General features: G+C 45.9%; 1 protein-coding gene across 1 annotated transcript in view; it reads left to right on the top strand.

Annotated features, from left to right (window-relative positions):
- The first annotated feature begins 2,664 nt into the window (after positions 1 to 2,664).
- Stox2 (storkhead box 2) overlaps positions 2,665 to 18,278 on the top strand; it is a 247,377-nt gene continuing 231,763 nt past the window's right edge. Inside the window, exon 1 of the mRNA XM_052162680.1 lies at positions 2,665 to 3,177. Within this exon, the coding sequence (XP_052018640.1) occupies positions 2,820 to 3,177 (358 nt within the window). The 5' untranslated portion in view covers positions 2,665 to 2,819. The remainder of the gene's footprint in view (positions 3,178 to 18,278) is intronic.

Here is an 18,278-nt window from a genome sequence, read left to right as displayed (position 1 = left end):
TGTTAGGCAACACATAGCTGTCTGTTAACTCAAACTCCAGAGAATCTGAAACCATTTTTTTTCTGGTCTCTGTGGGCACCTACACTTATGTGTTATACCCACATACTGACACTCACACTTACACATGATTAAAAATAATTCTTAAGAAGATACTTGCCAATTGCAAAGAATAAAATAGGAATAGTAAAGAGATTTTTAAAAGTTTAGAAAAAGAACTTGGATGGATGCAGAGATAATAGAATTTTAATGATTTCAGAATCTGGTTGAAAATATGTTGTTGTTGTTGTTGTTTTTTGTATAATTCTTGCAGCTTTGTTTGAAACCATGCAAAAAATAACAAAGGCAGAAATGTAAAGCAAGAATAAAGTCGCAAGTGTGCCTTCTGTCCTTTGTTTTCCAGCTGCTGCTACCCAGACCCAGGCCCAGAGAACAGACTGAAGAGTTTAGCAAATTGAGGCTCAGAGAAGAACATTACCATCCAGGCAAGAAAATAATAGGTCTCACCAGGCAGTGGGCGCCTGGGAAACTCCGAGGGAGAATTCAGAGCCCCAGCTGCGGTCCCTGGATGGATGGATGGCTTGTTGGGGTTCAAGGAGCACCTGGAGCCTGTGAACCATGCTAAATGCAAACACAAGATCTAGCCCCTTGCTGGAGTCTTTTCTCAGGCAAGCTGTGAGGGCAAGGTGGCACACACCCCCATTATACACATAAGAAACCAAGGTTCAGTGAGGTTTCCAAGGCTGTTCTTCAGTTAGACAAAGTGTGTGACTTTTGCGATTGATTGTCTTTTTTTTGGATTTGGTTTTTTCTTTTTTAAATATTTATTTACTTATTTTATTTCTGTGAGTAGCTGTCTTCAGACATCAGAAGAGTGTTATTACAGATGGCTGTGAGCCACCATGTGGTTGCTGGGAATTGAACTCAGGACCTTTGGAAGAGCAGTCAGTGCTCTCAACCACTGAGCCATCTCTCCAGCCCTGGACTTGTTTTTTTCGAGTAAGGATTTCTCTGTGTAGCCCTGGCTGTCTTGGAACTCACTCTGTAGACCAGGCTGGCCTCAAACTCAGAAATCTGCCTGCCTATGCCTCCCAGAGTGCTAGGATCACAGGCATGTGCCACCACAGCCCGCTTGCGATTGATTTTTAAATTCTTGATTTAAATTCTTGGAAGCCATCATAGAACAGTTTAGTCCCCAACCCCCAACTGAACCCCCCCTTCCTCCCTCACCCGAGTGTTTTTTTTCCTAAGTCAGTGTTTTTAAAGAGGATGGTCCAGAACCAACAACAGCAGTGCCTAGATAGTTCCTAGAAATTAGTGACAGCTCAGTGGATAAGGGTGTTTGCGGACAAGCCTATCACCTGGTTCAGTTCTCCAGACCTGTGTGGAGAGCGGAAGCTGTCTTCTGATTCCTTCTGATTTCCACGTTCCTGCACATCCACACAAAATAAGTACATGTGATTAATATGTTTTTAAAAGTTACAAATGAAAGGCAGAGGCAGGCAGATTTCTGAGTTCAAGGCCAGCCTGGTCTGCAGAGTGAGTTCCAGGACAGCCAGGGCTACACAGAGAAACCCTGTCTCAAAAAAACCAAATCCAAGAAACAAAAACAAACAAAATTACAAATGAGTAAGATTTATAGTTCCACACTAACTCAATCTTTTGAGTTAGAACCTAGGGGTGGTGCCCAATTATCTATTTTAAAAAAGATGTGTGTGTGTGTGTGTGTGTGTGTGTGTGCCTCAGAGAACAAATTTCGAAAGTCAGTTCTCTTCTTCCACCATGTAGGTTCCAGAGCTCAGACTCCAGTAAGTCAGGCTTGGCAGCAAACGCCTTTATCTTGACCATAATCTGGGTTTTAAAACAAGTGTTCCTGGTGATCTTGAGGCTCACTCACTGTACCCTAACGCTTCTCGTGGCAATCGTCTCTTTAGATAAGACTGCAAGTCAGAACTTTGCATAGAAACAAGGTTAAAGTTTTTCAAAGGGGATAATAATCTCCGTCCCCGCTGCATAGCCAACCTCAGGAATTGCTGGGTTTCTTCCAGGATAGGCTCGCGTACAAGCTGGAGAGGAAACAGAAGAGGGTCCACAGGAGTTGGGAGGAGGGACCGATGACAATTTTTCGTGCTTGACTAGGTTTTTTAAAAAGCCTCTTCTAAGGGTACATTAACCAAGCCAGCGAAACCACTTGTTTCTGAGGGGAGGTGGGAGGTGGGGGCGGGGGCGGAGCGTGGGGCGGAGCGACATTTCGCAGCTCCGGAATCGGTGCCTGCACAGTGGCGCCGCGCGTCCCCCTCCCCCCTCCGGATCGGCCCGGAGCTGGGCGCTTAAACTCAACTCTCCCAGCCGGCGCCGCCGCCTTCACGGTCTCCGGTACCGGCCTTCCTGGAATTCCTCCGGCCGCGTCCAGCCAAGGGAATTCCCCGGATCGCGGCAAACTGCCCGCCCCCTCGGCACCCCTCCTCCGGCTCTCCGCCCCCGCTGGGGCTGCCGGGTGCCAAGGGAGGCTTGGGTGCCACGGCTGGAAAATGAGCGGTGCCCGGAGGGTGGCCCGGGGCTGCAGGTAACTGGTCGCGTCGCTGTCCCTTTCCGGCACTACCGCGCGGTGACCTGCTGCGCCCTCCCGCGGGCTGCACCTTGGCACTACCCGGCTCCCGCGGGGGCCCGGCGGGGCGGGGAAGGGTGCGGACCCCCAACCTCGGGTGAGACTCTGACTCTCCCCGCTCGTCCCACAGCCACTGTCCGGTGCCGGTTCCCTCCAGCCGCCTGCAGCGGCGGCACCGGTGAGTGCAGTCCGCGCGGCGGATGCCTTTGGTAAGATGGAGAAGTTTCTGCAGATCGCGCCACACTCTTTGGCCATCGTCCTGGGCCCGGCCGAAAGCCCTGCCGAGGAGAAGCCGGGGACGGTTCAGCCCTCGCCTCCAGTTCCCACCCAACCCCGGCAGCTCGCCCGACACCACATCGGGTACGAGATCTTCGCAGATTTCAAAGCGGAGAACATGCAACACTTCTGGAACAAGAAGGTCACAGCCGCGGTTGCCGAGACTTTTTTCCTAGGCTGGATCGACGAGCAGGTCTTGCTGATCCAGGGCAAGGAGGAGCATCTTGAGGCGCTGCGGGAGGGCTGGACGCGCAGGGCTCTGCGACCCCCTTCTGGCTTCCAGATCCGCTGCCTGGGTGAGTGTCGCCACCCCGTCGAGCTGCGGGGTCCCTGCCCTGTCCCCGGCTCCGGAGGGTGCTGAGCCCGCACTTAGGCCGAGTTCCGGGGGGTCTCAAGATCCTCGCGCGCATCTCGGTCGGGGAGGGGTCCGCGGGGCGTCGGGAGCGTGGAATCGGGGGACTTTAGGGCACTTGGAACGTGGACTGCGCCTTTCACCACGCGCGTCAGGGGCGGCCAGGCGTCAGGGGGAGCCTCCTGGCGGCGGCGGTGGCGCGCCCTGCGGGGCGGCGCCTGGGGCTGGCCAGGTAGGCGGCGCGGCAGCACTGGGGTGCGCACCGGTCGTGGCTGCGGGTGTCAGCTTTTTCACGCCTCGCGGGCCTGGGGAGTGCCGGCCAGGCCGAGGGAAGGAGCGGAGAGTCGGGATTCCAGTGGTACCAGGTCTGCGTGGCCCGCCCTTCAGCTGCGCCTCAGTCCCTGCGACATCCTTTTCCAGGGTGGCGACCTCGTGGGGCGCGTCGCTCTGCTCAGGTGTGTTGGCGCCGTTCTCACTCTCCCGCATTTCCGTACAAGACAAAATTTTTTTGATTGTGGCAACTTCCAAACAGTATTATGTGATCGAAGGTAGAGAAAAAAAAAAAGACAACAGAGAGGAGCTAGGGAACTTGATCTTTTAGTTTGTTGGTGGCGAAGGAGAAAAGAAAATACTGAGCAAAGTAGTTGGAGAGGGGTTTTCGTGGCCAAAACTCAGCGTTGTATTGACTTTGTGTTTTTATTGCAAAACCTACTTGATATGTTTTTCTTAATCCCGGGCAACCTCGCGCTTAGAAAACTTTAGTTTTGGACCGTGGGCCGGGTGCCTAAGAGCAAATACAGCACTTCGCGATGTTTTATGAAACGATCCGATGAAGAAAGCATTCTTTCTAGTTCCAGGGCTTAAACATTCTTTTATGACATTTTGGGAGGAGGTCAAAAGTTCAAACTGTAAAAGCCTGTAAAGCGGCCTTCTGTGGTCCCGGCGCCTCCCCTGAAGGGTTGGTTAGCTTTTACCTACTAATGTGTTTTCTATACGGTTGGAAAACAGATAGCTTTATTTATTTATTTATTTATTTATTTATTTATTTATTTATTTATTTATTTTACGTAGCAGAGATTTGTTTTTGCGAAGGTTCTTTTGAACCGAGCAGACAAACATCCAGTGAAAGTTTGCTTCTTGCTGTGTCTCAAAGATCAATCTTGATCCTCCCCGCCCTCCCCCCGCGCCCGCAACCCCCTAGCTCTGCCCCTGTAATTAAGCTGCCTGCATTACTGAAGGGGCCAAGATGAACGCCTCTGAGGGGTCGGTTTGCCTTCACGTCTTTTACAGTGAAGGACTTGAACATTTGGAGGACAATCGTCATCCTTAAGTTTATGCACGCACCTTCAAGACTTTTCTTCAGTATTTTGATAGTTTCCTTTGAAACTTGATCCCAGGCTGTTTTTGTTTTTTAATTTGGAGTTTTCATCTATGTACTTTATAGTCTAATGCCCCCTCCCCCCGTAAAACTCCAAAGTTTGACAATGGCCTCTGTACTTGTTTCATTCAGAGCCCTTTCCGCCCCACCATTACAATTTGGCCGTGGGATCTAATGAACAGCAACATAGTTCCGTTTGAAAACATTTTAGTATATTCATTTTTTTAAAATTTTATTTTATGAGAATTTATAAACAGATAGTAACTTGTGGTCTGTCATATTCACCAAAGAGAAGCATTTTGACAAATTTGAAAGGTTCCAAATCCATTACTGAAGACGCTTGATTATTGCCCTAATTATGAATATTGCCTGCCCAGGCTGACCTCCTCCAGCTGGCCGTCTGCTATGGCCGCTGCAGGACTGGGCTCAGCCCTTAACTTAGGGCCGTGGGTTGGAGGCAGAGGCTTCTTAAAGCGGGAGGCATCGGATAAAAGAGCCCGGGTGGGGGGAGTGCGTGGGGGTGGTGCCTGCTGATATGCAGGTGGCAACTGCCTTTTGAACCCTCTTGGAGGTCAAGATGTCTGCTAGTGCTTCACTTTCTCTTCTCTAAGGGTGGCTGTAATGGTGGGCTGTTTGAGAGATTAGGATGTACTATAAAATTCTTTCTCTAAGGGAATGACAATGTCTGAGGCGGGTCTCCTCATTTTCTTGGAGCGGCTGGGGACTGGCTCACAGCCTTTCATTCAGAACCACAATGTTACTACTGCTGACAGATCAAATCCAAACAAACAAACAAACAAACAAAAACAATCACACCATAAGAGGTGAAACTTTATTTTGAAAAGTCTGATTGACATTTTAGGAATACCCCGAGACTTACTTAACCTATGTACAAGACTAGGGAGCAAACAGTGCCTTTGATCTTTTAGTAATCTGATTTTTTTTTTGGTTTATATTTTAATGTTAATGCATACCTTGTAGTGAGCCTTCGTCTGGTCTTCTAGTTTGCACTTAAGCCTGTTGTCAGATACCTGCATTCTTTTGTGATCTTAGTTAATTACTTCACGTGGGTTAGCCACGGAAGCAGAGACACCAGGGAAGGCTGCAGGGAGCCTGCAATTCCTACTTGCTGAACATGAGCCAGGCGTGGCTCTGAAGTATCCGACAGCCGATTGCTAGCTCACGGTTTATTATTCTTGTAGTACCTAATGACGTTCACACAAGGGATCGTTTTCTAGATGGTTCCTTAGATGCCACCAGGGACAGTGAACTTGTAATGAACTTGTCCTCTCAGATTCTCCCAGTGAAGAACAGAAAGAAAGGCTTTGTTGTCAGTCTCAGGTGCTCCTCTCCTGGGCCAGTGCTCCTGTGTCACGCTGGATGAGAGACTGCCTAGACAGTCCCTAGAAGCTTTTATCTAGCTTTGCCCCACTATAGTTGGGGCTACCCCATGAGTTCATATTTTATTTCATGGCTTACTGGAAAGTGGGAAAACATCTACATTGGGAACTGCAATCGTTTCGGTGTCAGTAATCCCAAAAGTATACGGTTCTCACCAGCTGTAAAATTTTCCGGTGAGGGTTTGGACACCCAAGTGGTGATTACAGGATCAGCCAAAAAGGAGGGAATTAAATAGCTCAAAGGACACGTAGTTTCAATTTGGCATATCCAAATCCACCACTTAGAAACAACCCACGTGAATATTCTTAGAAATATCCCATGGCGTGCAAATAGAATTGAAAGGTCACTTTTATCTCTAAGACACGCCCCCCCCCACCTCAAAGGAGACTTATATGTGTATGCAAGAAACTAGTAATTATTTTTAACTGACTGAGAATTTCAAACATGTATAACATGTTTTAAAACCGTCCTGTAAAACACGTTACATTAAGTTCCGTACATGTTTTCTGGGGTTTCCCATTACGGATCCCTTGACACTTCCTGAAGATACAAGGGCTGATAAGACATGCAGTTTGGGGGCTGGGGCTCCGACTGCAGGCACTGAGCAGTCTGGGTGCTTCCCGGGGCTTTTGTTGTGTGCTTCCGATGAGCAAGAAGTTACCTTAGCTTTGTAAGCAGGCAGGAGAGGTTTCCTGGGGTGAGAGGAGGCCAGGCTTTGTGTGTGTGTGTGTGGGGGGTGTGCTGGCCTAGGAAAGCTTCAGAGCTGCCGGCTGGGAGCCGGGGCTTGCAGGAGCTCAGGTGCAGGGGCTGCAGAATCCATGCTCTGTTTGGAAGTGGATGCTCGCGGTGGAGAGTGTCGTAAGGCGTGGGAAGGGCAAGCACGGGATTTTATGCCGAGAGGAGTGATACCGTTTGATGTATGTGTTAATAAAGTTCCTAGAGTCAGAGGTGACAGATGGGCTGGAGGGCATTAACGGGTATGTTTACTGTTACCTGCAGTCATGGGGACTAACGGGTCCCATATTATTTCTCTTACGGTGCACTGTCCACAGTCCTTGCCTTCAAAAAGATGCCTGCTATCAGTCTGTCTGAGTCTAGGGACCTGTCTGTCTTAGCTGTAGACTCTTGCAGCTTTGGGTAGAGCCCACTTTGGGTCTCTATTCCCTGGCACTGGGCTCCTGGGTTTCCCCCACCTGTTAGTGCTCACGGGTTCCTCTAACTTCAGACCCCAGGGACGCCAAGTTACTGTCCCTGTCCTCTGCAGTGACTTCTTACACTGCTCCATTGGGTTCTTAGATATTCAGATGGTTGTGATCAAGTAGACTTTTAAGACCTAAATGTACATTTTAGAGTGTAGTTAAGGCTAGTCCTTCACATTAAATAAGTTTAGACTATGCTGGTGTTATTTCATTTGGAAAATTTCAATTGGTGATCTCAGGAAGATTTTTTTTCCGCCCTCCTTCTTTCCCTTCTTTTACAAAACTGCATTTTATGCAGCCCAGGCTAGCCTTAGACTTGCTACATAGCTGACAGTGGCCTTGAATTAGTCATTATTTTGTTCAAGGACTGGCAGCTAAGAGTTACTTTTTTTTTAATTTAAAGATTTATATATTTTATGTATACCAGTACACTGTAGCTGTCTTCAGACACACCTGAAGAGGACATCGGATCTCATTACAGATGGTTGTGAGCCACCATGTGGTTGCTGGGAATTGAACTCAGGACTTCTGGAAGAGCAGTCTGTGCTGTTAACCACGAGTCATCTCTCCAGCCCCAAGATTTTCTTTCTTTCTCTTTCTTTCTTTCTTTCTTTCTTTCTTTCTTTCTTTCTTTCTTTCTTTCTTTCTTTCTTTCTTTCTTTCTTTCTTTCTTTCTTTCTTTCCTTCCTTCCTTCCTTCCTTTCTTTCTTTTTAAGATTTATTTATTTATTATATGTAAGTACACTGTGACTGTATTCAGACACACCAGAAGAGGGCGTCAGATCTTGTTATGGATGTTTGTGAGCTGCCATGTGGTTTCTGGGATTTGAACTCAGGACCTTCAGAAGAGCAGTCTCTTAACTCTTAACTCTTAACTGCTGAGCTATCTCTCCAGCCCCAAGAGTTGATTTCTTAAAGAAGCTACTTCAAGAAGTAAATTATCAAGATAAAATTGATAGGCATTTTTTTCTCCCCTGGTGACAGGGATATAGGCCAGGTTAGACCAGATTAAAAGTAGATAAAGGCAGGTTTAGTAGGAGGCAGTTCTCTGGTAGGTTCTATGATCTCACAGGTGGAGGTCAGTGAAGTACCACATCCAGGTTAAAGTAGGGTTTTTTCTAGAGCTTATACGAGGAGTGATGGGCCAGGAGCTGGGATTGTGTCCATGCATGGTCAAAAGCTGAGCCCCTGGGCGAGCGTTCTTGGGTGGGTTGTTGGAAACTCAGAGATGAAGGGTGATACACGTTAGCCTGGAGCTTTCTCCAATCGGGTAGGGGAGTTTGCTCTGTGCAGGGGGACTTTGCTCTGTGCAGGGGGAGTTTGGGGAAGGAAAGCAGCCAGGGTTTCCCAGGTTGTACTGGGGATGAGCAGGGGTTCCAGCCTAACAAATATGTTTTTAAATGTTGCATACTCTGGACTGGAGATGTGTCTCAGTGGTTAGGAGCACTGGCTACTCTTCCAGAGGACCTGGGCTCAATTCCCAACACCCAAAGGGTAGCTCACAACTGTCTATAACTCCAGTTGCAGAGGATCTGATGCCCTCTACAGGCATATATATGCAGACAAAATACCATGCGCATTAAGTACATAAATAAATGATAAAAGTTGCATCCTCCAAAAAATGCTTACACGCTTGAAAACCAAAATAGAAGCTATCCATAGCTCAAGTGCTTTAGATCAACTCAAATTTGCTTAATTAATCGAGTCACTTCCTTTAAACTTCTTTGATTCAGTTGGCTCAGTGGTTAGTTAAGAGCAGTGCTTGCTTTTCCAGATGATCCGGGTTCAATTCCCAGCACCCACATTACCAGCTGTCCGATGTCCAAGAGAACCCGACAGCCTCATGCAGATTAATGCAGGCAAAATACCCAATACACATAAAAGAAAAGTAAATAAAGAAATAAATAAAGTCTGGGGACATTTTTCTTTTATTCATCTAACAACTGGGACACATATTTTCTTACCTGTTTCTGAGTGGGGAGGTAAAGAATGAATCAGATTTAATCAGTTCTAGTCTTCTGGACCAACATTCAGAAATTTAAAGAGAAAAATATGCATTTGGTTTTGGGTTTGCTGTGTTAATGATTGAACCCTGGACCTTGTGTAGATTTGGTTAGTACTCCGCCACTGAGCCATATCCCCAGTCACTGAAATAGGAATATGGCAGCTAGAACCTGGCCCGGGCAGCTAGATGCTAAGGCGCATGTGCAGAAAGGCTGGCTGGATGCTAAAGCGCATGTGCGCAAGGTCTCTCTGCTCTAGCGCCTCATTGTGGGCGACGCTTGCATGACGAGGCAGGTAGGCAGAAGCAATAGTGACAGCGTTACACAGGTTAGCCTGAAATACTTGAGAAACAGAAGAGAAAGCCAGAGGGGTTGGCCCAGGCTATCCCAGTGGAGGCTATCTGCAGTGAGGGCATAGGAATATTTAAGTACAGAATGTTGGATTAGATTTGTAAAAAAATCCAAAAGAATTTCAGATATAATCTTATTTCTTGAATATGTTTACCTGTCATATTAAAACGTCAGGATTAGTCTAAATACGGAACTGTGATGTAATTTAGGGTTCATTAACGTCCAGTCAGTCATAAAAACATTTTTTATGAGCCATCTATCTCGCTTAAGCTCCCTGACCCTCTAAGCAGAGGTGTGTCTGCTTCTATAGGAGGAAAAACTTAAAGTGAACTTCTGAGCTTGCCGGCCGTGCCTAGGATCAGCGAGAGACTTTTATGAAGTCTTGTGCATTTTAGTGCCTATTGTTTACTTATTATTATACCGTGGTTTACTTACTATCTCAAGCATGCATTTGTTTCCTTGTGAGTTTGTTTTGAATTTGGAAAGAAAGTGCATGGAGAGAAGAACTTATTGGTCACTATTAACTTAATTTACGGAAGTGGTTCTCAACCCTTAGGTCACGACCCCTTTGAGGTTGCACATCAAGCATCCTGAATATCAGCTCTTACATTATGATTCAGATCAGTAGCAAAATTACAGTTACGAAGTAGCAACAAAATAACTTTATGATTGGGGGCTGTTACCACGATATGAGGAACTGTATTTAAAGGGTTGCAGCATTAGGATGGTTGAGGGATTGTAAAATGGAAAAGGTGCTGGGTTGCTGCAGAAGCAAATACTTCGTGCCCTCTGTTCCTAAGACACAGGGTGTGAGGGGTGGGGCGGGGTGGGGGAGGTGAGAGAGCTAGAGCGGCCTATGATGTCATGGTGTCCCTGTAACACTATGAAAAACATCAAGGGTGAAGATTGACAGAGAGGAGGAGGGAGCAGGGGACACCAGCTGCCTGCGGAACTGTGCCCTGCTATGTCACCTTGTAGGAGGACTTCAGGTTGGAAGAGATGAGTCCGGCAGATCCTTTCCAGTTTTCACAGACTTTCTAACCAAGTGCCTTCTCAGTCTCCAAGGCAACGAGGAAGGTTAAGGGAGCTAACCTGTCCGTCTCTTGGTATCCTCATGGAATAGGCTGCAGGACTTTGTGTTTAGTGCATGGCCAAGGTTGGTTCCCAGAGTTCATGTCAAAAGCTGGGCATGGTGGTAGCATGTCCTTGTGGTGGTGGCATGTGTACTTGTGGTGGTGGCATGTGTCCTTGTGGTGGTGGCATGTGTACTTGTAACACCAGCTCCTAGGAGGCAAAGTCAGGAACATATCTAGGACTCCATGGCCATCTAGCAGAATTGGTGAGCTTTGGGTACCAGCGAGAGAATTTGTCTCAAGAAATAAGGTACATAGATATAAGAAGAGATGACATCGCAGGTTGTCCTCTGGCGTCTACATACATGTGCACACACGTATACATGTGTCTTAGTCAGGGTTTCTATTCCTGCACAAACATCATGACCAAGAAGCAAGTTGGGAAGGAAAGGGTTTATTGGGCTTACACTGCCACGTTGCAGTTCATCACTAAAGGAAGTCAGGACTGGAACTCAAGCAGGTCAGGAAGCAGGAGCTGATGCAGAGGCCATGGAGGGATGTTTCTTACTGGCTTGCTTCCCCTGGCTTGCTCATCCTGCTCTCTTATAGAACCCAAGAGCACCAGCCCAAAGGTGGTACCACCCACAAGAGGCCCTCCCCACTTGATCACTAATTGAGAAAATGCCCCACAGCTGGATCTCATGGAGGCACTTCCCCAACTGAAGCTCCTTTCTCTGTGATAACTCCAGCCTGTGTCAAGTTGACACACGAAACTAGCCAATACAACATGCACCCACGTATACATGTACACACAACATGTATACACAGAGACATTCTTTATCTGACTGCTCACAGTAACATCGATCCTACAGTTGTACCCCACTGTCAGTATTCATGCAGATTCTTGGCTCTTTCTCCAAGGAAACTTACTGTCTTGCAGGTTCCGATGGTGACTCCTTCCCCCTGCCTCTTTTTTCCTCTGGTCTGTGTAAGCTTGGAAAGCCTGCCAACTTTAGAGTTAATATGGAACTGGGGGAGACTTGAGTAACTTTTGTTGATAGCGGAGACTCTGTGAGCAACGTCTCATGGTCTAATTTGTCTAGGTTGATTTCCTTTCACCACAGCCTAGTTATTAATTTATTAAAACATCTTGGTTTAAGGAAAAGTCTTTAATAGTTAACTGTGAAATGTGAATATGGGAACATGAAAGGGAGACCTTAGGAACTGTGTCTGCCCCCAGATAATCTTGGCTCCCCTTGTATTATTATTATTATGATGATGATGATGATCATCATCATCATCACCATCATCATCATCATCACCATCATCATCTCTATCTTCTACATCTCTTCTTCCATGGAAAAAGGAATATTCTATAAGATAGGCCAGTCACCATTTCTGCCTTTATTTTGTTGAGTGGTTGTGGGCCTGCTCGACAGTGGAATAAAGGGTGAGGGGAGAAAGATGGACTCTTGTCAATGGTTCCTGTGTGTCAGTCAGTGCTGCAGACACTTTGCATACCTTGTCTGGTCTAAACTTGAAAGAGGCATTGGTGATGGGGTTTGCTTTAAAAATTTTTTGTTATCGTTTGCGTGCACTGCCTGATGCCAGAAGAGAGCATCAGATCTCCCAGAGCTTGAGCTACGAACTGTTCCGAGCTATCCAATGCGGTGTGCCTAGTTTAGTGTATTTATTTATTTATTTATTTTGTTTTTTTTTGAGACAGGGTTTCTCTGTGTAGCCCTGGCTGTCCTGGAACTCACTCTGTAGACCAGGCTGTCCTTGAACTCAGAAATACACCTCCCTCTGCCTCCCAAGTGCTGGGATTAAAGGTGTGTGCCACCACTTCCTTATTATTATTATTATTATTATTATTTGTGTAAACGTGTATAAAACTTTAAGATGTGAAATAATTTCTCTCATTTAAAAAAGAATTCATTTACAGCACAGTGACACATGAATATGTAAAATAACACCTGAAGATACAGGTTTTACAAAAGGAATACATTGGGCTGTATGGCTTCCTTTAGTGGAATAAAAAAAACATTTATTTATTTATGTGTAAGTCTGTGTGTAGGTATGTGCATGTGAGTGCAGTGCCCATGGAGGCCAGAAGAGGGCGTCGGATCCCTTAGAGCTGGAGTTACAGGCAGTCGTGAGCAGCCTGTCGTGGGTGCTGGGAACTGAACTTGGGTCTTCTGCAAGAGCAGCAAGTGGGCTTAACTGATGAAGCATCTTTTTAGTCTCATGACCGCTTCAGCACATACAGATTGTGTAAATACTATAATATGTAGGGTCAGCCCCATAAGCTCTGACCTACACACTTTGCATTGTTTCTGTTAGGTGGATAACTACTGTTTTGATTTCCTCTTTGACCTAGTAATTATCCTAGATTAGTTTTTCTTACCTCACCCTTAGAAGTTGATGCTTCAAACAAACTGTCGTCATTGGTTATTCCTATTTTGCAGAGTCAGTGTTGACTCTGTAACATTCCGTAATTGCAGAGGAGAAGCAAAAATTAAGAGTGAGAAAAGCATCAAGTCTAAACTGTTAGCATCAACGTTTAGAAATTGCAGCACTGCAATAGTCATGTCTTCATCCATGCTGGCAGAGGAGTGGTTCTAGAATCTTCTGTAAATATGGACACCTACAGACGATCAAGTCCTTTGTGCTGATTTTTTTGGGGGGGTTGTTTTTTTTGTTTTTTTTTTTTTGTTTTTTTTTTTTGTTTTTTTTTGATTTGGTTTTCTCGAGACAGGGTTTCTCTGTGTAGCCCTGGCTGTCCTGGAACTCACTTTGTAAACCGGCTGGCCTCGAACTCAGAAATCCACCTACCTCTGCCTCCCAGAGTGCTGGAATTACAGGCGTGTGCCACCACCGCCCAGCGTGCTGATTTTTTTTAAAGATTTATTTATTATATCTAAAAACACTGTTGCTGTCTTCAGACACACCAGAAGAGGGCATCAGATCTCATTATGGATGGTTGTGAGCCATCACGTGATTGCTGGGGTTTGAACTCAGGACCTTTGGAAAAGCAGTCAGTGCTCTTAACCACTGAGCCACCTCTCCAGCCCCTGCCGATTGAGCAGGATAGTAAACTACACACATCACTCGTGTAATAAAGTCACACAGTACAAGTGTATTGTTTAGGGAATACAGCCAAGAAAACCATTGTCTCTATATGTCCAATGTGGTATTCAGACATATGAGTCATCACAATGACATATTCAAACCATCACAATGTTCTACAAAATTACCTGGGAAAAAATGGTAATTTTATTGGATTCGTTTTCTTACTAAATGTTTATATATTAAGTATATTATATTCAAATCTACTTTTATTTTTGTATGTTTTATTAAAGAATGTGGGCACTAAAGTAATTTTCTAAAAACTATACCTCCTCTCTGTATTACCTCCTGTCTGACTCCTGTGTGCTGGAATTAAAGGTATACACTACCATGCCCAGCTATATTTTGACATTTTAACACCTCATTCATATAGTATAGATTTTTCCCTTTTATATAAGCATATAATATACATTTCTATAGTTTATACAGAATGATATAATACAAACTTCACTTTCTAGAAAGCAAAATGGAAAAATACCTTTTCTTTCAGAACCTTTACTTTCCATTCACCACTGTTGATAAGACATTTTAACCACTTTTTTCTCTCTGAGATACATCTAAAATGTACTATTATTTGTGTCTCTGTGGATATGCACAGGCCTATACGGCAATCTCGGGTGTGAGTCGTCTTTTTTTTTTTTTTTTGAGACCAGGTTTCTAATTGACCCGGCACTCTCTACATAGGTCAGGTCCAGTGGCCCATGAGCTTTCAGAGAAGTGTGTGTGTCCACTTTGATGTCACTGGGATTACAGGCACACACTACCACCCCTAGCCTGACCTGTTATGTCAGCTCCGTGGATCCAAACTCAGGTTTGCCATACTCAGGATGCAAATACTTTGCCAACCAAACCATCGTCCTAGCCCCTGAACATCTTTTATCCTCCAAAAAGTAATAGATTTTTCCATGGGTGATAGTCAAACATCAGCTCTTTGTAAATCATTCATGCTGAACTGAAATAGCTCAGCCCTCCCGGCCACGGCCATGCGAACCAGGGAGCATTTAAATGCCATCTTTGATTTCTTCCCCTTTAACCTCACGACTCCAGCGTTGATTTGCAAACCTGATTATTCCTTGGATACTGAGCTCTGGGTCAGGGGTTGTAAGGAAGTGAGGTGGGAGAGGGGTCCCCAATAGCTGCTGACCGACAGCTGCAGGGAAAGCGTAGCTGTGGGTGTGAGTGCTGCCTCCCGAGTGCTGGGATTAAAGGCACGAGCCGCTGCAACTGCCCAGCCCTGGACTACAGATTCTCTTTTTCTTTTTCCTTTTCCTTTTCCTTTTTCTTTTTCTTTTCCTTTTTCTTTTTCTTTTCCTTTTTCTTTTTCTTTTCCTTTTTCTTTTTCTTTTTCTTTTCCTTTTCCTTTTCCTTTTCCTTTTCCTTTCCCCTTTTCTTTTTCTTTTCCTTTTCCTTTCCCTTTTTCTTTTTCTTTTTCTTTTCCTTTTCCTTTTCCTTTTTCTTTTTCTTTTTCTTTTCCTTTTTCTTTTTTCTTTTGGTTTTCTGAGACAGGTTTTCTCTGTATAGCCCTGGTCCTAGCTGTCCTGGAACTCACTCTGTAGACCAGGCTGGCCTCGAACTCAGAAATCCGCCTGCCTCTGCCTCCCAAGTGCTGGGACTAAAGGTGTGCACCACCACTTACTGGCCTTGGATTAGAGATTCTTAGGAACATTCTCCTGCTTGATAATATGCAGTGACATCATTAAGATGCAGGAAGGAAATTTTATTGGGGGACCAGTGCAGTAGGTATAGGGGTCATGGCAATGGTACCCTGGGTTGGGAGGAGGGGCTGAACTTGTAACCTTGTTTCCCTAGAATAAGATATTCTAGGGAAAAGTGCATGCCATCACTTTGGATGTCAGACTGTTGAAACAGGGGACTCCAAGAAAGTGGAATTGCTCTAGAAGTATCTATCACGTTGGAAGAAGAAAAAGACTGAATGTCAGTGGCCAGGAGCAGCCAGAGGAGGAGGTTTACATAGTTCTGACAACTTGTCAGCCCAGTTGCCGGAGACTGGAGCGGAGAGAAGGATGGATGGGCAGGACCTGGACTGGAACTGCTTTGTTAGGCATACCTCATGGTCGTCTATTTAAACTTTAACATCATATTAGGACTTTGAAGATAGCTTTGGGATGAACCCTGGAGATCTTTCTTTGTTCCTCTTTCCAATGTGATGTGGCCATCTATATATTCTCTCTCTGTCTCTGTCTCTGTCTCTGTCTCTGTCTGTCTGTCTCCTTCTCTCTGCCTCACTGTGTAGCCTCGGCTGGCCTAGAACACATCATGTAGACCAACCTGGTCTCCAGCTCACAAAATCCAGCTCCCCCTGCCTCCTGGGCTGGGCTAACAGCACACCCTACTGCAGCCAGCTTTACTTTACCGTTGTAACCAGCTTACTGTTTAGTGCCTGAGCCTAGTTTGTTAGGGAGACCAGGACACAGGTTCTGACCTGAACGTGTAACAGACTCACAGAGTTGAATACCGAGGTTTACGGCCTGAGCAAGCGGCAGATTGGTAACTGAGGATCAGAGTGGAGGGGAAAGGATGGGGCATTACTCAAGGAAGTGGAGGGGAGATTGGGGCTCCGGACAGATCCCTGTCACAGGGTTCTCCCTGTGCACAGATCAGGTTGCTTGGATTCACTTGGGCATAGTAGAGGAGGAGAAACCGATCAGCTGTCAAGGATGAGGATTCTGCTAAACTAGCTTAGCATCAGTCTCTGTAGAAACTACACGCGCGCGCGTGTGCGCGCGCACACGCACACACACACACACACACACACACACAGAGAGAGAGAGAGAGAGAGAGAGAGAGAGAGAGAGAGAGAGAGAGAGAGATGGAAATGCATACAGTTCAGGACCTTGAGTAAAGTCTGGCTAAGCCAAGAAAACAAAGCACTGATCAGGGCTCACAGGTCAGGGTGGGGCAATGGAGGGCACGTGGGCAGAGGCAGCCATTTGATAGGAGGAGGGCCACAGTCAGTGCTATTGGAGATCAGAATTGTTTTTGCTTGTTTTGCCAGTTCATACTGCATAAGATGTCCAATGTTTGTAAGACGTCCAATGTTTGAGTATCTAGTTGCAGGGCTCACACATCACAGGGTAAGGAGGATGTCGGCCTTATTTCTGGATCACCCTGGTTTCAAAGCCATAAGACTCCTCCAGGAATTCTAGAGACCTTGGGGAGATGTAACCCCCGCTTCCTGATTCTGGCCTGAGGTCCAGGGTGGCGTGCTGCCCCTGTGGGTGGTAAGCTTTTGTTCTTATCTTTCTTCTCATTTGAACTCATCCTCTGTCTCTGTGTAGCAGTAACCATAGACACTGCTAATGATTCCAAATCAAGAAGGAAATGGAGACAGGGAAGCTGTGTCTCAGGACAGGCGGATCTTTGGCTTAGAGAGCACCATGGAGAGAGAGCCACATGGCTGATGATGAGATTAACCTACCGATAGATAACAGATCACCTAGACACCCTTTCCCTGAAATCTTTACTTGATACATTCCTTCTATGATCACTTTCCACGTTTAAAATTAACGTAAGAACCGGGCTTGGTGAGAATAGCTTGGCACGGTGGAGCATGCCTTTAATCTTAGTGCCCTGGAGCCAGAGGCCAGCCTGGTCTACATAGCGAGACCAGGATAGCCAACCAGAGCTATGTGAAGAGACTGGGTCGCAACAAAACCAAAACCAAACCAAACAAACAGAACCTTAATATATCTCATTGATAAACAAGTTTCTTTGGGTGAAATAAGAAAACCTTAGAAAACACTGAGATTGTTTGTTTGTTTGTCTGTATTTGGTTTTTTTTTCGAGACAGAGTTTCTCTGTGTAGCCCTGGCTGTCCTGGAACTCACTCTGTAGACCAGGCTGGCCTCGAACTCAGAAATCCGCCTGCCTCTGCCTCCCAGAGTGCTGGGATTACAGGCATGTGCCACCACCGCCCGGCTAACACTGAGATTCTTAAAACAGCGTGAATTCCTTTGTTTTTAGGAGTGTGGCCAAAAGGAACGGAGCTCGCCCTCCTAAGGTCCAGCTCTGTGTCTTTCTGTTCATGGTGAGAATTCAGAAGTGGGTTTAGCCAGCAAACTTACATACAGTACGAATAAGCCATACCTGAAACTTACATACTCAGATTGCTTCATAAAGTCACATTTGTGTGTGATACCTTTTAAAATGTCAGTTGGAAATGAAAACCAAAAAAAAAAAAAGTTAATTAAGTATGGCACTTTGAAGCAAATATTCTTCCTTCCATTAACTTGTCTGAAAGTTTAATAGTGGAAGAGCAGTTTCCAGCCAGCAGAGTGATCCTAGCTGCTTCCGAGAACGGTTGACTGTGAATCGTCCCGTTCACGTTCCTCAGGGTAGCTCCTCTGTCACGACGGGAGTCTACACTGGCCAACCAAGGTCAAGAGCATGACCTACGCTGAAAGTGCTTTTGTTTTCAAGGAAGGGATTTCCAGTCTGACTGTGTCAGGAGAGAGAGAGAGTTCACATTCTTCTCATAAGCGCTGATGATA

This window comes from Apodemus sylvaticus, chromosome 18, assembly GCF_947179515.1.
Source record: "Apodemus sylvaticus chromosome 18, mApoSyl1.1, whole genome shotgun sequence".
Lineage (NCBI taxonomy): Eukaryota > Metazoa > Chordata > Mammalia > Rodentia > Muridae > Apodemus > Apodemus sylvaticus.
Note: the sequence above shows the minus strand (reverse complement) of the source record. Positions and strands in the feature narration are given on the sequence as shown.